This window comes from Tursiops truncatus, chromosome 17 (genome assembly GCF_011762595.2).
Source record: "Tursiops truncatus isolate mTurTru1 chromosome 17, mTurTru1.mat.Y, whole genome shotgun sequence".
In the NCBI taxonomy this organism is placed as follows: domain Eukaryota; kingdom Metazoa; phylum Chordata; class Mammalia; order Artiodactyla; family Delphinidae; genus Tursiops; species Tursiops truncatus.
The window spans coordinates 49,372,358-49,385,296 of NC_047050.1; the positions used below are offsets into that span (position 1 = coordinate 49,372,358).

Genomic DNA, 12,939 nt, shown 5'->3' on the forward strand with positions numbered 1-12,939 from the left:
AGTGAAATAAGTCAGAGAAACATAAATACTGTATGATATCAATTACATGTAGAATCTAAAAAATACAACAAACTAGTGAATAAAACAAAAAGAAGCAGACTCACAGATGTAGAGAACAAACTAGTGGTTACCAGTGGGGAGAGGAAAAAGGGCAGAGGCAATATAAGGGTAGGGGAAAAAAAAGGGCTATTATGGGATTGTATTAAATCATGTGTATGAAGCTTTTGCAAATTGTAAAGCACTATAGCATTTAAAGAACCTTTCATTCAATAAAAGAAAAACATAAGAAATTTTTTAAAATAATAATTGACAGGACATAACAATCATACAGTAGAGATGTGGGATTCAGAACCGTTGCTTTGATCTAACATTCTAAAGGAGTTAAGCGTTCTTATCACATCCAAGACTGAAAATTTTTCAAAGATTGAGGCTTTAGTTCATTTAGTAGGTTTTTTCTTTTTTTCTTATGGAGACTATACTTCCATATATCTCTAATTTTAAAACTTGTAAAATATTTAAAATGAGATGGAGTTGCACAAATACGTTACTTTCAATTTTATTTAAATCAAATAAAGCTGTGACTGATGTGAAGAAATTGGCATAGAAACTACATGAATTAATTAACATAAAAATTTAAAGACAAAATCTTATTACCTAATTATCTTATCCTGAATAATTAAATGCAAAGGATATACATGTTAAATGGCCACCAACATGTAGGCATTACACAGTGCACATATGGAGTCATAAAACATTTTATACTGCTTTATTATAAATAATTGGAAATATTTCATTTTTCAAACCCAGGTAACAAAACAGTAAATATCATGCTTGCTTTCTTTTTTCATAATTTCCTTTTATTTTTGTATTATGAGTTGGGAAATAGTATTACTTATCAAAAGACCGGTAAAAAAAAATCTGTAGGAACACACAAAACAAAACACTCACTTTCATTCACTTAAATGAAAACAAACAAGAAGGTTTTTGGAGGGAGAGGCTAAACGGTGCTATGAAGGAGTCTCCAAGAACAGAAAAACTGTGGTATACCTGCGAATATCACTTGTAAGGCAAAACAGGTTTGTACACACACAAAAAAGGTATAAACACTTGATGGTAAACTTTAAAAAATAATTTCTTAAAAATGTGAGTAGCTTTATTTTCTCAAATGGAGGAAAGCCACAAAGGAACAACAGATCAAGTCACCAGGTCTAAAATTGGTATTGTTGCCCTGATAAAATTTTTTTTAAGAAAGGAAGCCCAATATGGATTTCAATTTTCTCATCTCATAGTACACCTCATGTTTTGATAAAAACTGTTCACGCTTGTAACCTTGGACACTTAGAGGCAGAAAGCACTTCCTGATAAAATATTGTAGTAACTTCATATTCCCACAAAAATCTGTGCCCCAAATTCACTTAAAATAGATTATCCCATAGGAATATTTTCATTAAGAGATTTATAGCAGCTAGTAATTAGAATTTTCTTAGTCAAGTGACTATGATTAATTTTCTTTTTTGTGCATGTGTTTTCCTTAATGTATAATACAAAGTTTGCCAATTTTCTTCCCTAATGATAATGTATTAACATCAGAAATTGCCTAAGAAAACAGGGTCCAAGGGAGAAAAATATGAAGAAATAACATATTTCATAAAGTGGTATAGTAGATTTTTTTGGAAGTGTGTTTATTTGCATCAACTGTGGACAATGTTGCATATTCCAGATTAAACAGCTATTAGGTTTACTATGGATATAAACAGGCTATGTACAATGATATTTATAATTCTTCTTTGATTTTTCATAGACTTCAGAGTATGTCTTTTATAGAAACTGGAACAGAGCGAATCTGGAAAGCAAGTTTCAGTTAATTAGCAAAAATTAAATTAGCATGAAATAGGGTGAAGAATTGAAGGTAATGATTTTAAAAATAACAAAGTTACACAAGTGTACACATGCAAGAAGATACTGTAAAATGAACTGTTCCAGTTTACTTGGTTTTATTTCAACTTAATACACTCTAAAATACTGCTTTCATGTATAATATCAAAGGAAATATTAAATGCATGTATATTATTTTAAGGGCTTGATGATATATTTCACATTCTTTAAACTTTACTCAGGCTATAAATATATTTATATATCAGTCAGTTTTTAAAGTAAATGAAAACTGTAGCATGGGGGAGATCATTTTTCGCCTTATATGTCCATACTTGATTATGTCCATTTTTTCTGAAAACTGTACCAAAAAAATCAAAGAGAAATGGAGTGTTTTTCTACCTCACACTGCTATTCTTCAGGCACTATAATTCTTTATAGTTTACCGAAATGGAATTTAAATTTGAAGACGGGTTAACTGAAATCAACTAGTAAGTGTGATTTAGGAATTAGGCTTCTGAAATCCATTTAACCAACTCAGAGGACAATGCTGTTCTTCCTAAACTTTTATTAAAATTGTGCAACAGTACAAACTTATTGTTAGTAGGTTTGCAGAGAAATAACACCATTTCACTGGTGCAACACATCTTTCCCAAAGGATTATGGCAGGCCTGTTTTTATTCTTCACGTATACTCTTTTTGTTGTTGTTGTTCATCTTCTTCTTTTTCTTCGGTTTTACGTGAAATAAACCATATTTATCATCTGGTTATTATAGTTCTGTAATAAGATCCAGTAGTAGTTTGAAGCACAGCGAGCTGAACAGTTTCTTCCCTTTTTAAAGCATGACAGTGAGTGGCATTCTCTGTAGTCAAGCCATATGAACACAGTCACCCCAAGGAGAGGCTTCTGTGAAATCAAAAGGTTCCAAATTCACAGTCAAGAACCTTGGTGACTTCACATAACTGCTACTTGCTGCTGGAAGGGAGACAATATTGTTTGCTTCAGAAGTTTCCAAGCAGTTTCTCATCTGGTGGCTTCTCCAGATTTCTTGGTAGCCTTTTAAATTGCTTTTGACATTGTGCCTTCAAAAGTCCAAAGGTCGAATCATCATAGTTGTGGAACGTAAGGAGTAACTGGGCCCTTTGAAGTAATGCCACTTTATTCCATTCAGTTTTCCATGGTTCTGCCCCGCTGTATAAAACATTCCATTTAGATTGGATGGGCCACAAGCATCAAACCACCAGCCTGAAAAATTAGTTAATAACGGAAGAGAGAAGAAGGAACAATTACATAAGTAAACTGAACATTTGGAAATTAATGCCATTAACTGAGGGGAAACTTATTCATACTTATGATTATTTGCAAATAATCATAAGGAGGTATTCAATAAATATCTTCTTGGTAGTGAAATTGTTTTAAATGGCATCCAATTTAGACAGTGTACAAACAATCAGAAAGAGGAATGCTTTCATGAAAATCAGCTTTCAGTGTCACTTCATTGGGACTCAATTCGCAATGTAATGATGGGAAGCATCTGGGCTTCAAGATACGCTATAGTCAGGCCTGGATTCATACAAAGGGCAAGTAGAATGAAACCCTTAAGAGGCATTCTACCTGAAGCCTGTTATTGGGAACAGAGCAATTAAGTATTAGCAATAAAGTTCAGAAGCTTAGACAACTGGTATCTAAATACAAAGAAATGTTCTCCATCTACTTCATAATTTTGCCAAGAACTGGCCCTCAGCTGCTTCTGAAATTAACTGGATACCAGAAAATGACTATGAATTTGAATTGCTGTGCCCTCTCTGTAGCTTATAGCACTATGGGAGGTGTTCAGCAATAGTAGCCATATAGTTCCTATATAGCAGTATTTTTTTTCTGTGATTGTTCAAGTTCTTTCTAACGTAGTAAAAAGAAAAATGATGAGTAACGTAGAGATCCTATGCTCACATAGCTCTCTGCAAGGATAACGCAGTACTTTATTTTTTAAATGAATTAAGTTCTTAGATTTTTAGATAAAACATCGTACTTTTTCTCCCTCTTCTGAAGTAACACCGCTGAAATCTTTAGGGAGAGATTTATGCCAGAGACATTCTGGCATATTTGTATTTGGATACAGTTGACCTCCCTTTGATTACAGAGTTATACCTAAGGGACTAATAGCTAAAGAAAGAGAAAGCTGTACAGCTGATGTTTAACTGTAACACGAGCATCATCTTGCAGAAACTTTAGAAAAAGTTAAATGGAGAAAAGCTAGTTCTCATTTTTCAATTTTGGAGGATGAATACAGCTGGGTTTGTTTATAAAGTCATACTAGAGGCCTAACAAGCTGTATTAATCGCTAATTCATCCTAGGAAAAAGTAAGGTATGTCAATGAATTTGGAAAGACACTATATTTAATGTTTTACCAACTGTATGCAAATAACATAGTAACTAATGCAGTCAAAACATGAGGGACAAGCAAGTTCTTATTTGGCAAGGAAGGAGAAAACTAAAATTTCACCTTTTTCTTCTTAAGATTAATTCCTTTAAAATTTTTTGGTAAGTATAACTAGTAAAAATATGCTATTTATATCACAAAAGGCTTTCTAATATTAGGGAATTTATTTACCCATAAGACTCTCAAAGGACAAAATGAAACTCAACTTAATTGCTTCGGTATTTTAACTTTCTCCTCCTTTTCTATGACCTTCTTGAGGCACTCTTCCATCATGTTAATGAGCCTTTCATAGTCTTTCAAATATCCACCATGGTCTCTAAAGCAAACACAGTTACTCTGCTGTCGAGAACTATTACAAATCATAGAATGATCTTCCAAGTTACATTAGGATACTCAGGGTAAAAGCGTGTGGTTTTGTTTGGTTTATAGAAAGCCATAAGAGTTCTGGAAGAGTGTGGGAAGGCAGAGGTCTGTTGGAACAGAAACCTGGCAATGAAGGGCACAGGCTGAAGGATACATTCATTGGGAAACTTTTGATGAGCTTAGGAAAGAGACAAGAAACAACAGGGGCACATGAGGGAATAGGATAAATTTATCTTATGTACATTTTCTAATGAGTAAAGTGGGGTAATGTCTATGGTAAGAACAATGGCATTTTGGAGATGTTGAAAGAAGACCAGAATGGCTGGGTCATAGTTAACAAGAGAAACAGTAGCCTGAAGCTGAGATGGTCTGAAGACCAAATCACATAGTCTTTTGTTCAGTATCCTAAGAGCAATGAAAAGGCATGGTCTATATTCCCTATACTTAGTGCTGCATCTACCGGAGTTTGCTTGACAGATGACTGGAAGGGACTACAGGCTTATTGACAGATTGACTGTTTTCTCCTTATAAACCCGCTATGGTCTGAATTAGTCTAGTTTACTAAAAAAGCTATATTTGATAGACACCTGAATATATATATAGACACCTGAATATACTGTATTCATTTTTTCTTTATTTATTCATTCAGTTTGTAATTATCATGAATTGTTGTCATAAAACACTCAACAAGACAGATGTGGTCCTTACCCTCGTGGAGCTTACTCCCAATGTGAGAAACAGACCAAAAAAAGTAGCAGATAAATAAAATACCTACAAATCATGACTATGATGATGGAGAAAAGGAAGAAGAAGAGGAGAGGGGGAGGAGGAAGTAGAGGGGGAAGTGGAGGGGCAGGAGGAGAAGGACGATAGGTGGGGAAGGAGGAGGGGGCACTTAGAATCAGGAACTATGACGGAGCATAACAGGAGACTTACTTGACTTTTCATGTTCATGGAAGAAGTTGATATTTAATGAGACCTGAAGGATGAGGAAACAGTCATGTGAAGATGGGGAAAGACTCTTCTAAGCAGAACATGGCACATGTCAATGCCATGAGGAAGAAAGGGAGCTTAGTGTTTAGGGACTAAAAGAACATCAGTGTAGTTGGTATATAGTGAACAAGGGGGAGACTTGCAGGGAATGAAGGTGGAGAAATGGCAATCTTGGTGGAAAGTTGAACAATGTGGAAAAACTTATAGTTTATCCAGGCTACTTGTCTATCATCAGGTGAACAAGCGGAACATTCTCTAGGAATGGGAACCAATATTTAACCAGGGGAACCAGATCTGACAGGTTAAATGTTTAATCGAATATTATTTAGAGCTCTCACTCTGTAAGTGTGGTCTGCCAAAGCTACGCTGAGTATATGCGGCAGCATGATGAAGGGGAGAAAATTGAAGCTAGAATCAATTCCACAAATATTAACCAATGGACAGACATAGGGGTCAGAGTTGAGTAAAACAAAATTCCTGACTTCAAGGAGTACACAATTTTGTATAGGAGAGAAACAACAAACTGTTAAAAAATGAGATAATGGCTGTGTAACAGAGATGAAGAAAATCTTAGGAACAGAGGCGGAATGCCCTGTTTGTTGGTCCATAAGGTGTACTCATCACTTGAGCTGGATGCTCAAGGATGGGTGTGAGTTCACTGGACAGAAAGAGATTTCTAGAGACATTGTGTACTCTGGGAGAGCTGGAGAGAGTGCCTGCCAGCAGCTTGGCTGGAATGCCAGTGGATAAGGGATTGGAGAATTCAGGGCTAGCAAAATAAAGAGGGTCAAGAACATGGAGGTTTTTATTGTTTCTAGAAATATTCCTGTGGGCAACGGGGAGCCTAGAGTACCAGACCAGAAATTAGAAGATCTCGACTTTGATGCCCACTTCACCAATTAATAACTAAGGGATCTCAGGCAATAGTGTATATAATATTTGATATTTACTGAACAGTTAATATGTGTCAGGGACTCTGCTAAAATATTTATATGAATTTTCTCATTTTATTACCCAAACAGCCCTACATGGTGTGGCAAGTACTAAAGCGAAGACACTGATGCTCAGGTAGTTTAAGGAACTTTTCCAACGTCACACAGTCACATACGTCCTCATTCCTAAGATGTGGATTATAAATGTCTAATCAACCATTTTCACAGCACAGCTGCAAGGATCATGTAAGATGGTGCACTATTAAAGCCTATAAAATCCTATCTAAGTGCTCTTTTGTAAGTTATCTAGGAAGCAGGCAGAAACATTAGAGCAGAAATAAAAAGGATTAGATCTTATCGGGGCATCACAATGATTCAATAATGAAGACCAGGTCATTAGCGCCAACATAGTTCCTTATTTGCTTGGTAGGGTTAATTAGAGGAATACAAAAATAATTTGCACCCAAATGAGTACAGTTGCTCAATGCTTGCATTGTAAAGACATGGCATTTAAGTACCTACTATGGGTTTTGTTTTCAATGATTTGTTTTTATTTCATGTGGAAATCAAAGAGGTCAAGGTGTTTATCTCTTTATCTTAAGACCAGTGGGCCATGCACACTCTGGATTATCAGAGAGCAATAGACAATAATAAAAATGATGAATTAAGATGGCAGAAAATGAAATGAAAGGGCAATTATTTCTCATGACAATTTCAGTTGTACTGTCCTTTATTAAATACTCTGAACTTGAAGGTCGCAAAAACAGTTATTTCTGTGCAAGTAAGTATTCTCTGTTTTCTCTGACAAGGAACAACAAGGAACATCTTTGTATCAAATATTTCAGTTTGTCCACTTTCTACCTCTCTTTGAAAAAATTAAGCATGACCAGGTCTTTTAAACAAAATCCTGAAAAGATGTGGTTTTAAAGCATATTTATAGAAAGCAGGCAAAAAGTACAGCAGACTCCTGGTTACTCATAGGTACCCTTAGGCATTCATAAATGATCGTATGTACTCATGGGTACTCAGAACATACGCAAGTTTGCACAGATTGAAGGTGTCCTTGTGAACATATAGAGGAGTGTATGCCTGGGTTACAGTTCCTCTCTGATAAGATACCAAATAGCTGAATTATATATCTTATACAATCCTGGGGAAATATTAACGTTGTACTTTGTTCTGTAAGTGCCTGGGAATAACAGATGAGCAATATCTTAAAGAAGTTAATCTAGAAGAGGCACTTTAAGCTTAAAAGAACTCAGTGATGCAAGCAAAGATGGAAGAAAGCAGCAGCTTCCGTCTGCTGTTGGGACAACTGATAAAACGTCTTAAATGTTTTAAGATTGGCAATTGCTGAGATTTACTTTGCCAAGCATTTTTCTTTATAACCTGTAACCTCATGTATATTTTAATAAGAAATCTGAGATGCATGTTTCTAATCCATTTACACTTAACTCATTAAAATTTAGTTTTGTAATAACTATCTCGGGCTTCCGAGGCCTTTAAAAATCATTTTAGTCTTTTATCTTTGAAGCAGAAAATTCACATTTTATCACCAATAAATGAAACTCTGCCCAGAAAACAGGAACTTGATTCTAAACTCTGTACTCAGGAAGTTCAAATTTATTTGAAAGTCAGGAAACCTAACTCAAATTCTTCTGATCCTAAACAAAATGTCTCTCAACACTTCTTTCCTAAGGTAAAAAGTACAGCAAAATAAAAAGATATATCTGTGGTTATGGAATTCTTTCACTCATTTTCAATGCACGCATTCTAATCAGCAATAAGCAAAAGAACCTGCACAGAGAATAAGAATTTTCCTCTTTGATAGTGATAAAGGATGACTAAGTTATAGCGATAAAGGATGACTAGCTAGTGACTAAGGATGAGGCTGAAAAAAACTGATTGATGCCATAGTTATCAATGGGATCATCCTGAAAATCACTCGCTGAGTTCACGTGTACAAATTCAGCCCTACCAATAACGAGCCTCAAGGAGCAGCTGCATGTCCTTGTGTGCGGGAGGCAAAGGACCTTTCCAGAGGTCTGCATTCCTTCTGTCATTTCATTCTACATCCCCTTCGAGTCTAGCACTTGGCTTTTTTTCCTTTCTCTTCTTCTTGTTCCATAGATTAAAAGTTGTTTATCCTGGCTGAGAATCTTGAATTCATTTAAATGCTTTAGGTATTCTCTTACTGCCTCTTTCCTCCCTTGAACTTCATTTTACTTTCAACCACGTTTAAATGAGGAAATCCTTGTGAAAATGTGCTGCAAACAGTAAAACAGAGCTAAATTCTTGTCTTTGAATGCCATTCCTTTTAAGAGTGGCAGCAGAAGGAGTGGATAAGGTAATGGCTTATCTGGAGCTCGAGTTCAAATCTTACTTCTGACATTAATTCTGTGACCTTAGCCAACTTACCTAACTCTTCCGTATCTCAATTCTTGCCAAAGATCTCTATTTCAAAGGATTTATGGAAGTGTCATATAAGTTATTAAATATAAGTCAATGGTAATGAAGAAATGACTGTTACACACTAAGAGTGCAATAGATATTCACTGTATTATTTATTATTAGAGTAAAATATAAAAAAAATTGGTTATTTCTCATCCACTGTCAATTATTAACCTTTGGTGGCAGCCTGGCGCTCTAGGCCTATCAGTTCTGATTCACCTTTTCCAAACTGATCTTTTAAAAGATATTTTCCGATATTATTTGTTCTTTTTCCAATAAGTGGAAACTTCCTCCCACAAAAAAGGAGTATAGTCCTAAATTTTGCACTTAGGCTGTTCAACTTTATTTGAAAGTTACAAACTTAACACTCAAAGTTTTCCAATTTGGAGTTTAGTCTTCTGGGGTTTGGTTATTCTTAAAATTCAGTCCCAGTCTTCAATATTCACCCCTTTGTTCCATGTTTGTGCATGCAAATTCATATATACATACTTAAGCATTTTAAATCTAAGTTCACAAAAAAGTCACATTCATACTCACATTGATTTATTTCTATGTCTTCTCACCAGGATCATTTGTGATTTTACAATGTCCTTTCAGAGTCTCTGATAGCAAATTCATTCATTTAATCAATATTTATCAAGCACATCCTATGTGCCAGGCACTGTGCTAGGCACTGAGGATACAGTGGTGCAGAGCATGATGTCCCTGTCTTCAAGAACTGTACATTTTTGTGGAATAGGCTTAGAGATTATGTACTAAATAAGAAATTGCTTTGAAATAAAGTAATGCAATGTAGATTTCTGTGGTCAACCTTAAATTATCCATATGGATCTTTTCTCTCAACATTTTTGCCTTAAAACCCAGGGAATGCCAGTTATCTGACAATGGTTAGCAGATCCTTCCTGGGTTATCAAAAACTCTAAGATGATTGTATTTTCCCAAAGATCTTGTCACTTCAACCAGTTAGAGAGGCTGTTAGTTTCTTTCATTTTCTTTGTCTTCTTCAAGGTTATATAGCAGGCAAGGCAAGTATTTATCAACTCTCTACTGCTAGCATCTGGTAAGTTCCAGGGTGTACTAAGAACTTATGTGTACGGCTTTATCCCATCTTTTAGAATTGAACTGAGAATGTCCTTTGTTAGCTTTAGCGAAGTCTTGTCTGTTGGCTGACATAGTTTATGCGTGGGAAAAAAGACGAGTTTTTACCACAACAGATTCTTTCTGCAGAAGGTTAGGTCACATCTTTACATAGCTTTTATATTATATACCAAATAAGAAAATTGTGTTGAAAGAAAAGGTAAGGAAAAGAATGTAAAACAATACCATGTTTTGTTAGGGGTTTTTTTTTTGTTGTTTTTTTTTTTTTAATTTTTGGTTGGCAACCTTTAGTAATTGTAGTTACTAACAGACTTTTAGAAAAATTTATTTTGAATTGGTACGAAAGACCATGTTTTCTTTGAATGTGAAGTTTGTTTTGATTGTGACAATCTAATGAGAAAAGGTTTTAATTTTCATAATTTTAGAGTCATAGATTTTTCTGCATATTTATGTTTATATACAACAAATCCATACAAACAAAAGCATGAACTGAATGATACTACATTTTCATTTTCTAAATGTTAAATAATAGAGAAAACATTAGGTTTTTAATGAAACTGATTCCTTTCTTTGGGCTCAGGAGGGCACAAGAAGGGCTCTCCTGTGGGACTAAGAAAATATTTCCTATAATCACCTCTTAAATTTATCCCTCCCCTACAGAAATATATAGATTTGTCGTAATATCCTATATAAAGGGGGAAACTTAAGGAGAAAACTTACAAATTTTCTTGAGGTCAATGAATCACAGAACACAGACATTTCTGGCTTATAAATGTATGCTGACAAATCATCACTAATGATTAATTAAGATGTCAGTTCCATAGAAAATGTGTGTGGCAATTTCGATCTTGAAATATATGGTTTGGTCCCATAAGAAATGTGTAATGAAACAAAAATTATTCAATATTTAAATTGGATGGAAGAATTTCTGGTAAGGTAGAAATAAGTACATATCCTTCCGGGGAAGGAGGTATAAAACATTGTGGCGTCTATTTCTATTGATGCAAATATGCTTTTTAAGTCCGATAATACCTCCTTTCCACTAACAATTTACTATGAACTACAACCCATGCACTGAAAAATAATGTTACCTGTTTTTCTCTACTGTAGCCACAATGAGTACATGGAATAATAAAATCATACAACCAGAAGAAAATGTGAGAGACAATCTTATCTAGACCCACAACTATAGGGATGGGCATACGTAAACTCTTTCAGATAAATACCTTTCTATTCTCTTCTTAAGGTGTTCATAACTAGACATGCACAATCCTTCCTGGCAACTCACTCCAGCCTTTGATCCCTGGACACTCCATCTAAAGTCGCTTTCCCCTTCCTTCGATAACTCTGTCACCTGTTATATTTTGTCCCTAGAACTTGTTATGACTTGAAATTGTGTTATTTATTGTTCGCTTTTTGCTGATGGTCTTCCTCAATAGATGCGAGCTCTATTCTGTCTTGCTCATTTTTCTCATAGTTGTTGACTCTTAACAAGTTACTCATTAAAAATATGTTACGTTGATAGAAGGAAGTTAAGAAGTTAGGATGTTAGGAAAGAAGGAAGAAAGGCCAAAATGTTCTACCTATGTCTAGCTGAAATACCTTCTGGTTTCAATTATGCCTATCTCCTGTTTTTCAGTCTTTGACAGATAAGGGTAACAATGATACCACATTCTCCAACAAAAATCCCTCCATGTACTTAAAGAAAACTATTTGGGACAGTTAAGCAGGCAATAAATCTTACTTTACCCTTAATTCCTTTTAGAAGAAACAATGGAAAATATATAAATAAACAAGATAAAACAAAGCTTTAATTGATGATGACAGAGAACTAAGAATTATTAGTTTCAAGGAGTATGAAATCTCTCTGCTTAAAAGAGACTATTTTTAAAAAAAGAGGAAAAATAATCAGACAGAGAAAATGGTTCTAAGGGGAACTATGACAGAGAATAAATAGTGGTGGGGGGGGCAGTAACTAAGTAGGACATAAATTCCAGATAATACTCAAGTTACCTGGACTGTCATTGACATTCATCCTTATGTTCTCCAGTTCTTAGCTATCTAAATTCCACGTATTAGTTTTGCAGAGTGAATAGATTTGCAAGACCTGGATTCTTTCAAAAGGATATTTGATAGGGTAATGGCATTTATTACAAAAACACATTTACTTAGACTATTCCAGCCCAAGCAATAAGTGGAAATTTTTTCTCCCCAACATATGTGTTTATTGGTGGCTAAGAAGCAGGTCCAAGAATGATTATGGATGAAGGAACATGACAAAGTTCAATCATTTGAAGCAGAAATAAAATCACAAACCTGAGCAATGAAGTTTTCTCATCAACAACCAAGAGATGCAGTTTCCTCTTTGCTTTGCTCTATATTTTCATTATTATGACAGGAATATGAGCAGATTGGAACACTATTCTAAGTAAACATTTGAAAGATTTTACTGTTGGTCTTTCATGTGTTGTATTTATTTGGTAAGAAAAATTATCTGTAAAAACAGACATGGATAAAATGAAGTGTACTTCTATATTAAAATAGGCAGAAAACTGGACAATCAAAGTCCTTCTGTCTTTATATAAAGTTGCTGACAGTTTCATTTATGGGATCATGGAGGTAATGAAAAGAAATATTTTCTTTCAGGAAAAAAGTTCAAAACCTAACCTCTGGGTACCATGTAAAAAAATATGCTAAGTTTTAACAACTGCTTTGGGGGAGGGGGCCATACAATTGCATATAGAAGACTTTTTAACTATTGGATGAGGTTGAATGTGATGCCAAAATG

At 34.8% G+C, this 12,939-nt stretch overlaps 1 protein-coding gene across 3 annotated transcripts in view; it reads right to left on the bottom strand.

The window, feature by feature from the left end:
- Positions 1–546: 546 nt before the first annotated feature.
- ANGPT1 (angiopoietin 1) overlaps positions 547–12,939 on the bottom strand; it is a 251,847-nt gene continuing 239,454 nt past the window's right edge. For 2 of the 3 annotated variants that reach the window (XM_019942259.3, XM_019942258.2), the window contains exon 9: positions 547–3,118. In XM_019942259.3, the coding sequence (XP_019797818.1) occupies positions 2,958–3,118 (161 nt within the window). In that variant the 3' untranslated portion in view covers positions 547–2,957. The remainder of the gene's footprint in view (positions 3,119–12,939) is intronic. The other variant, XM_073794665.1, reaches the window with a different exon arrangement.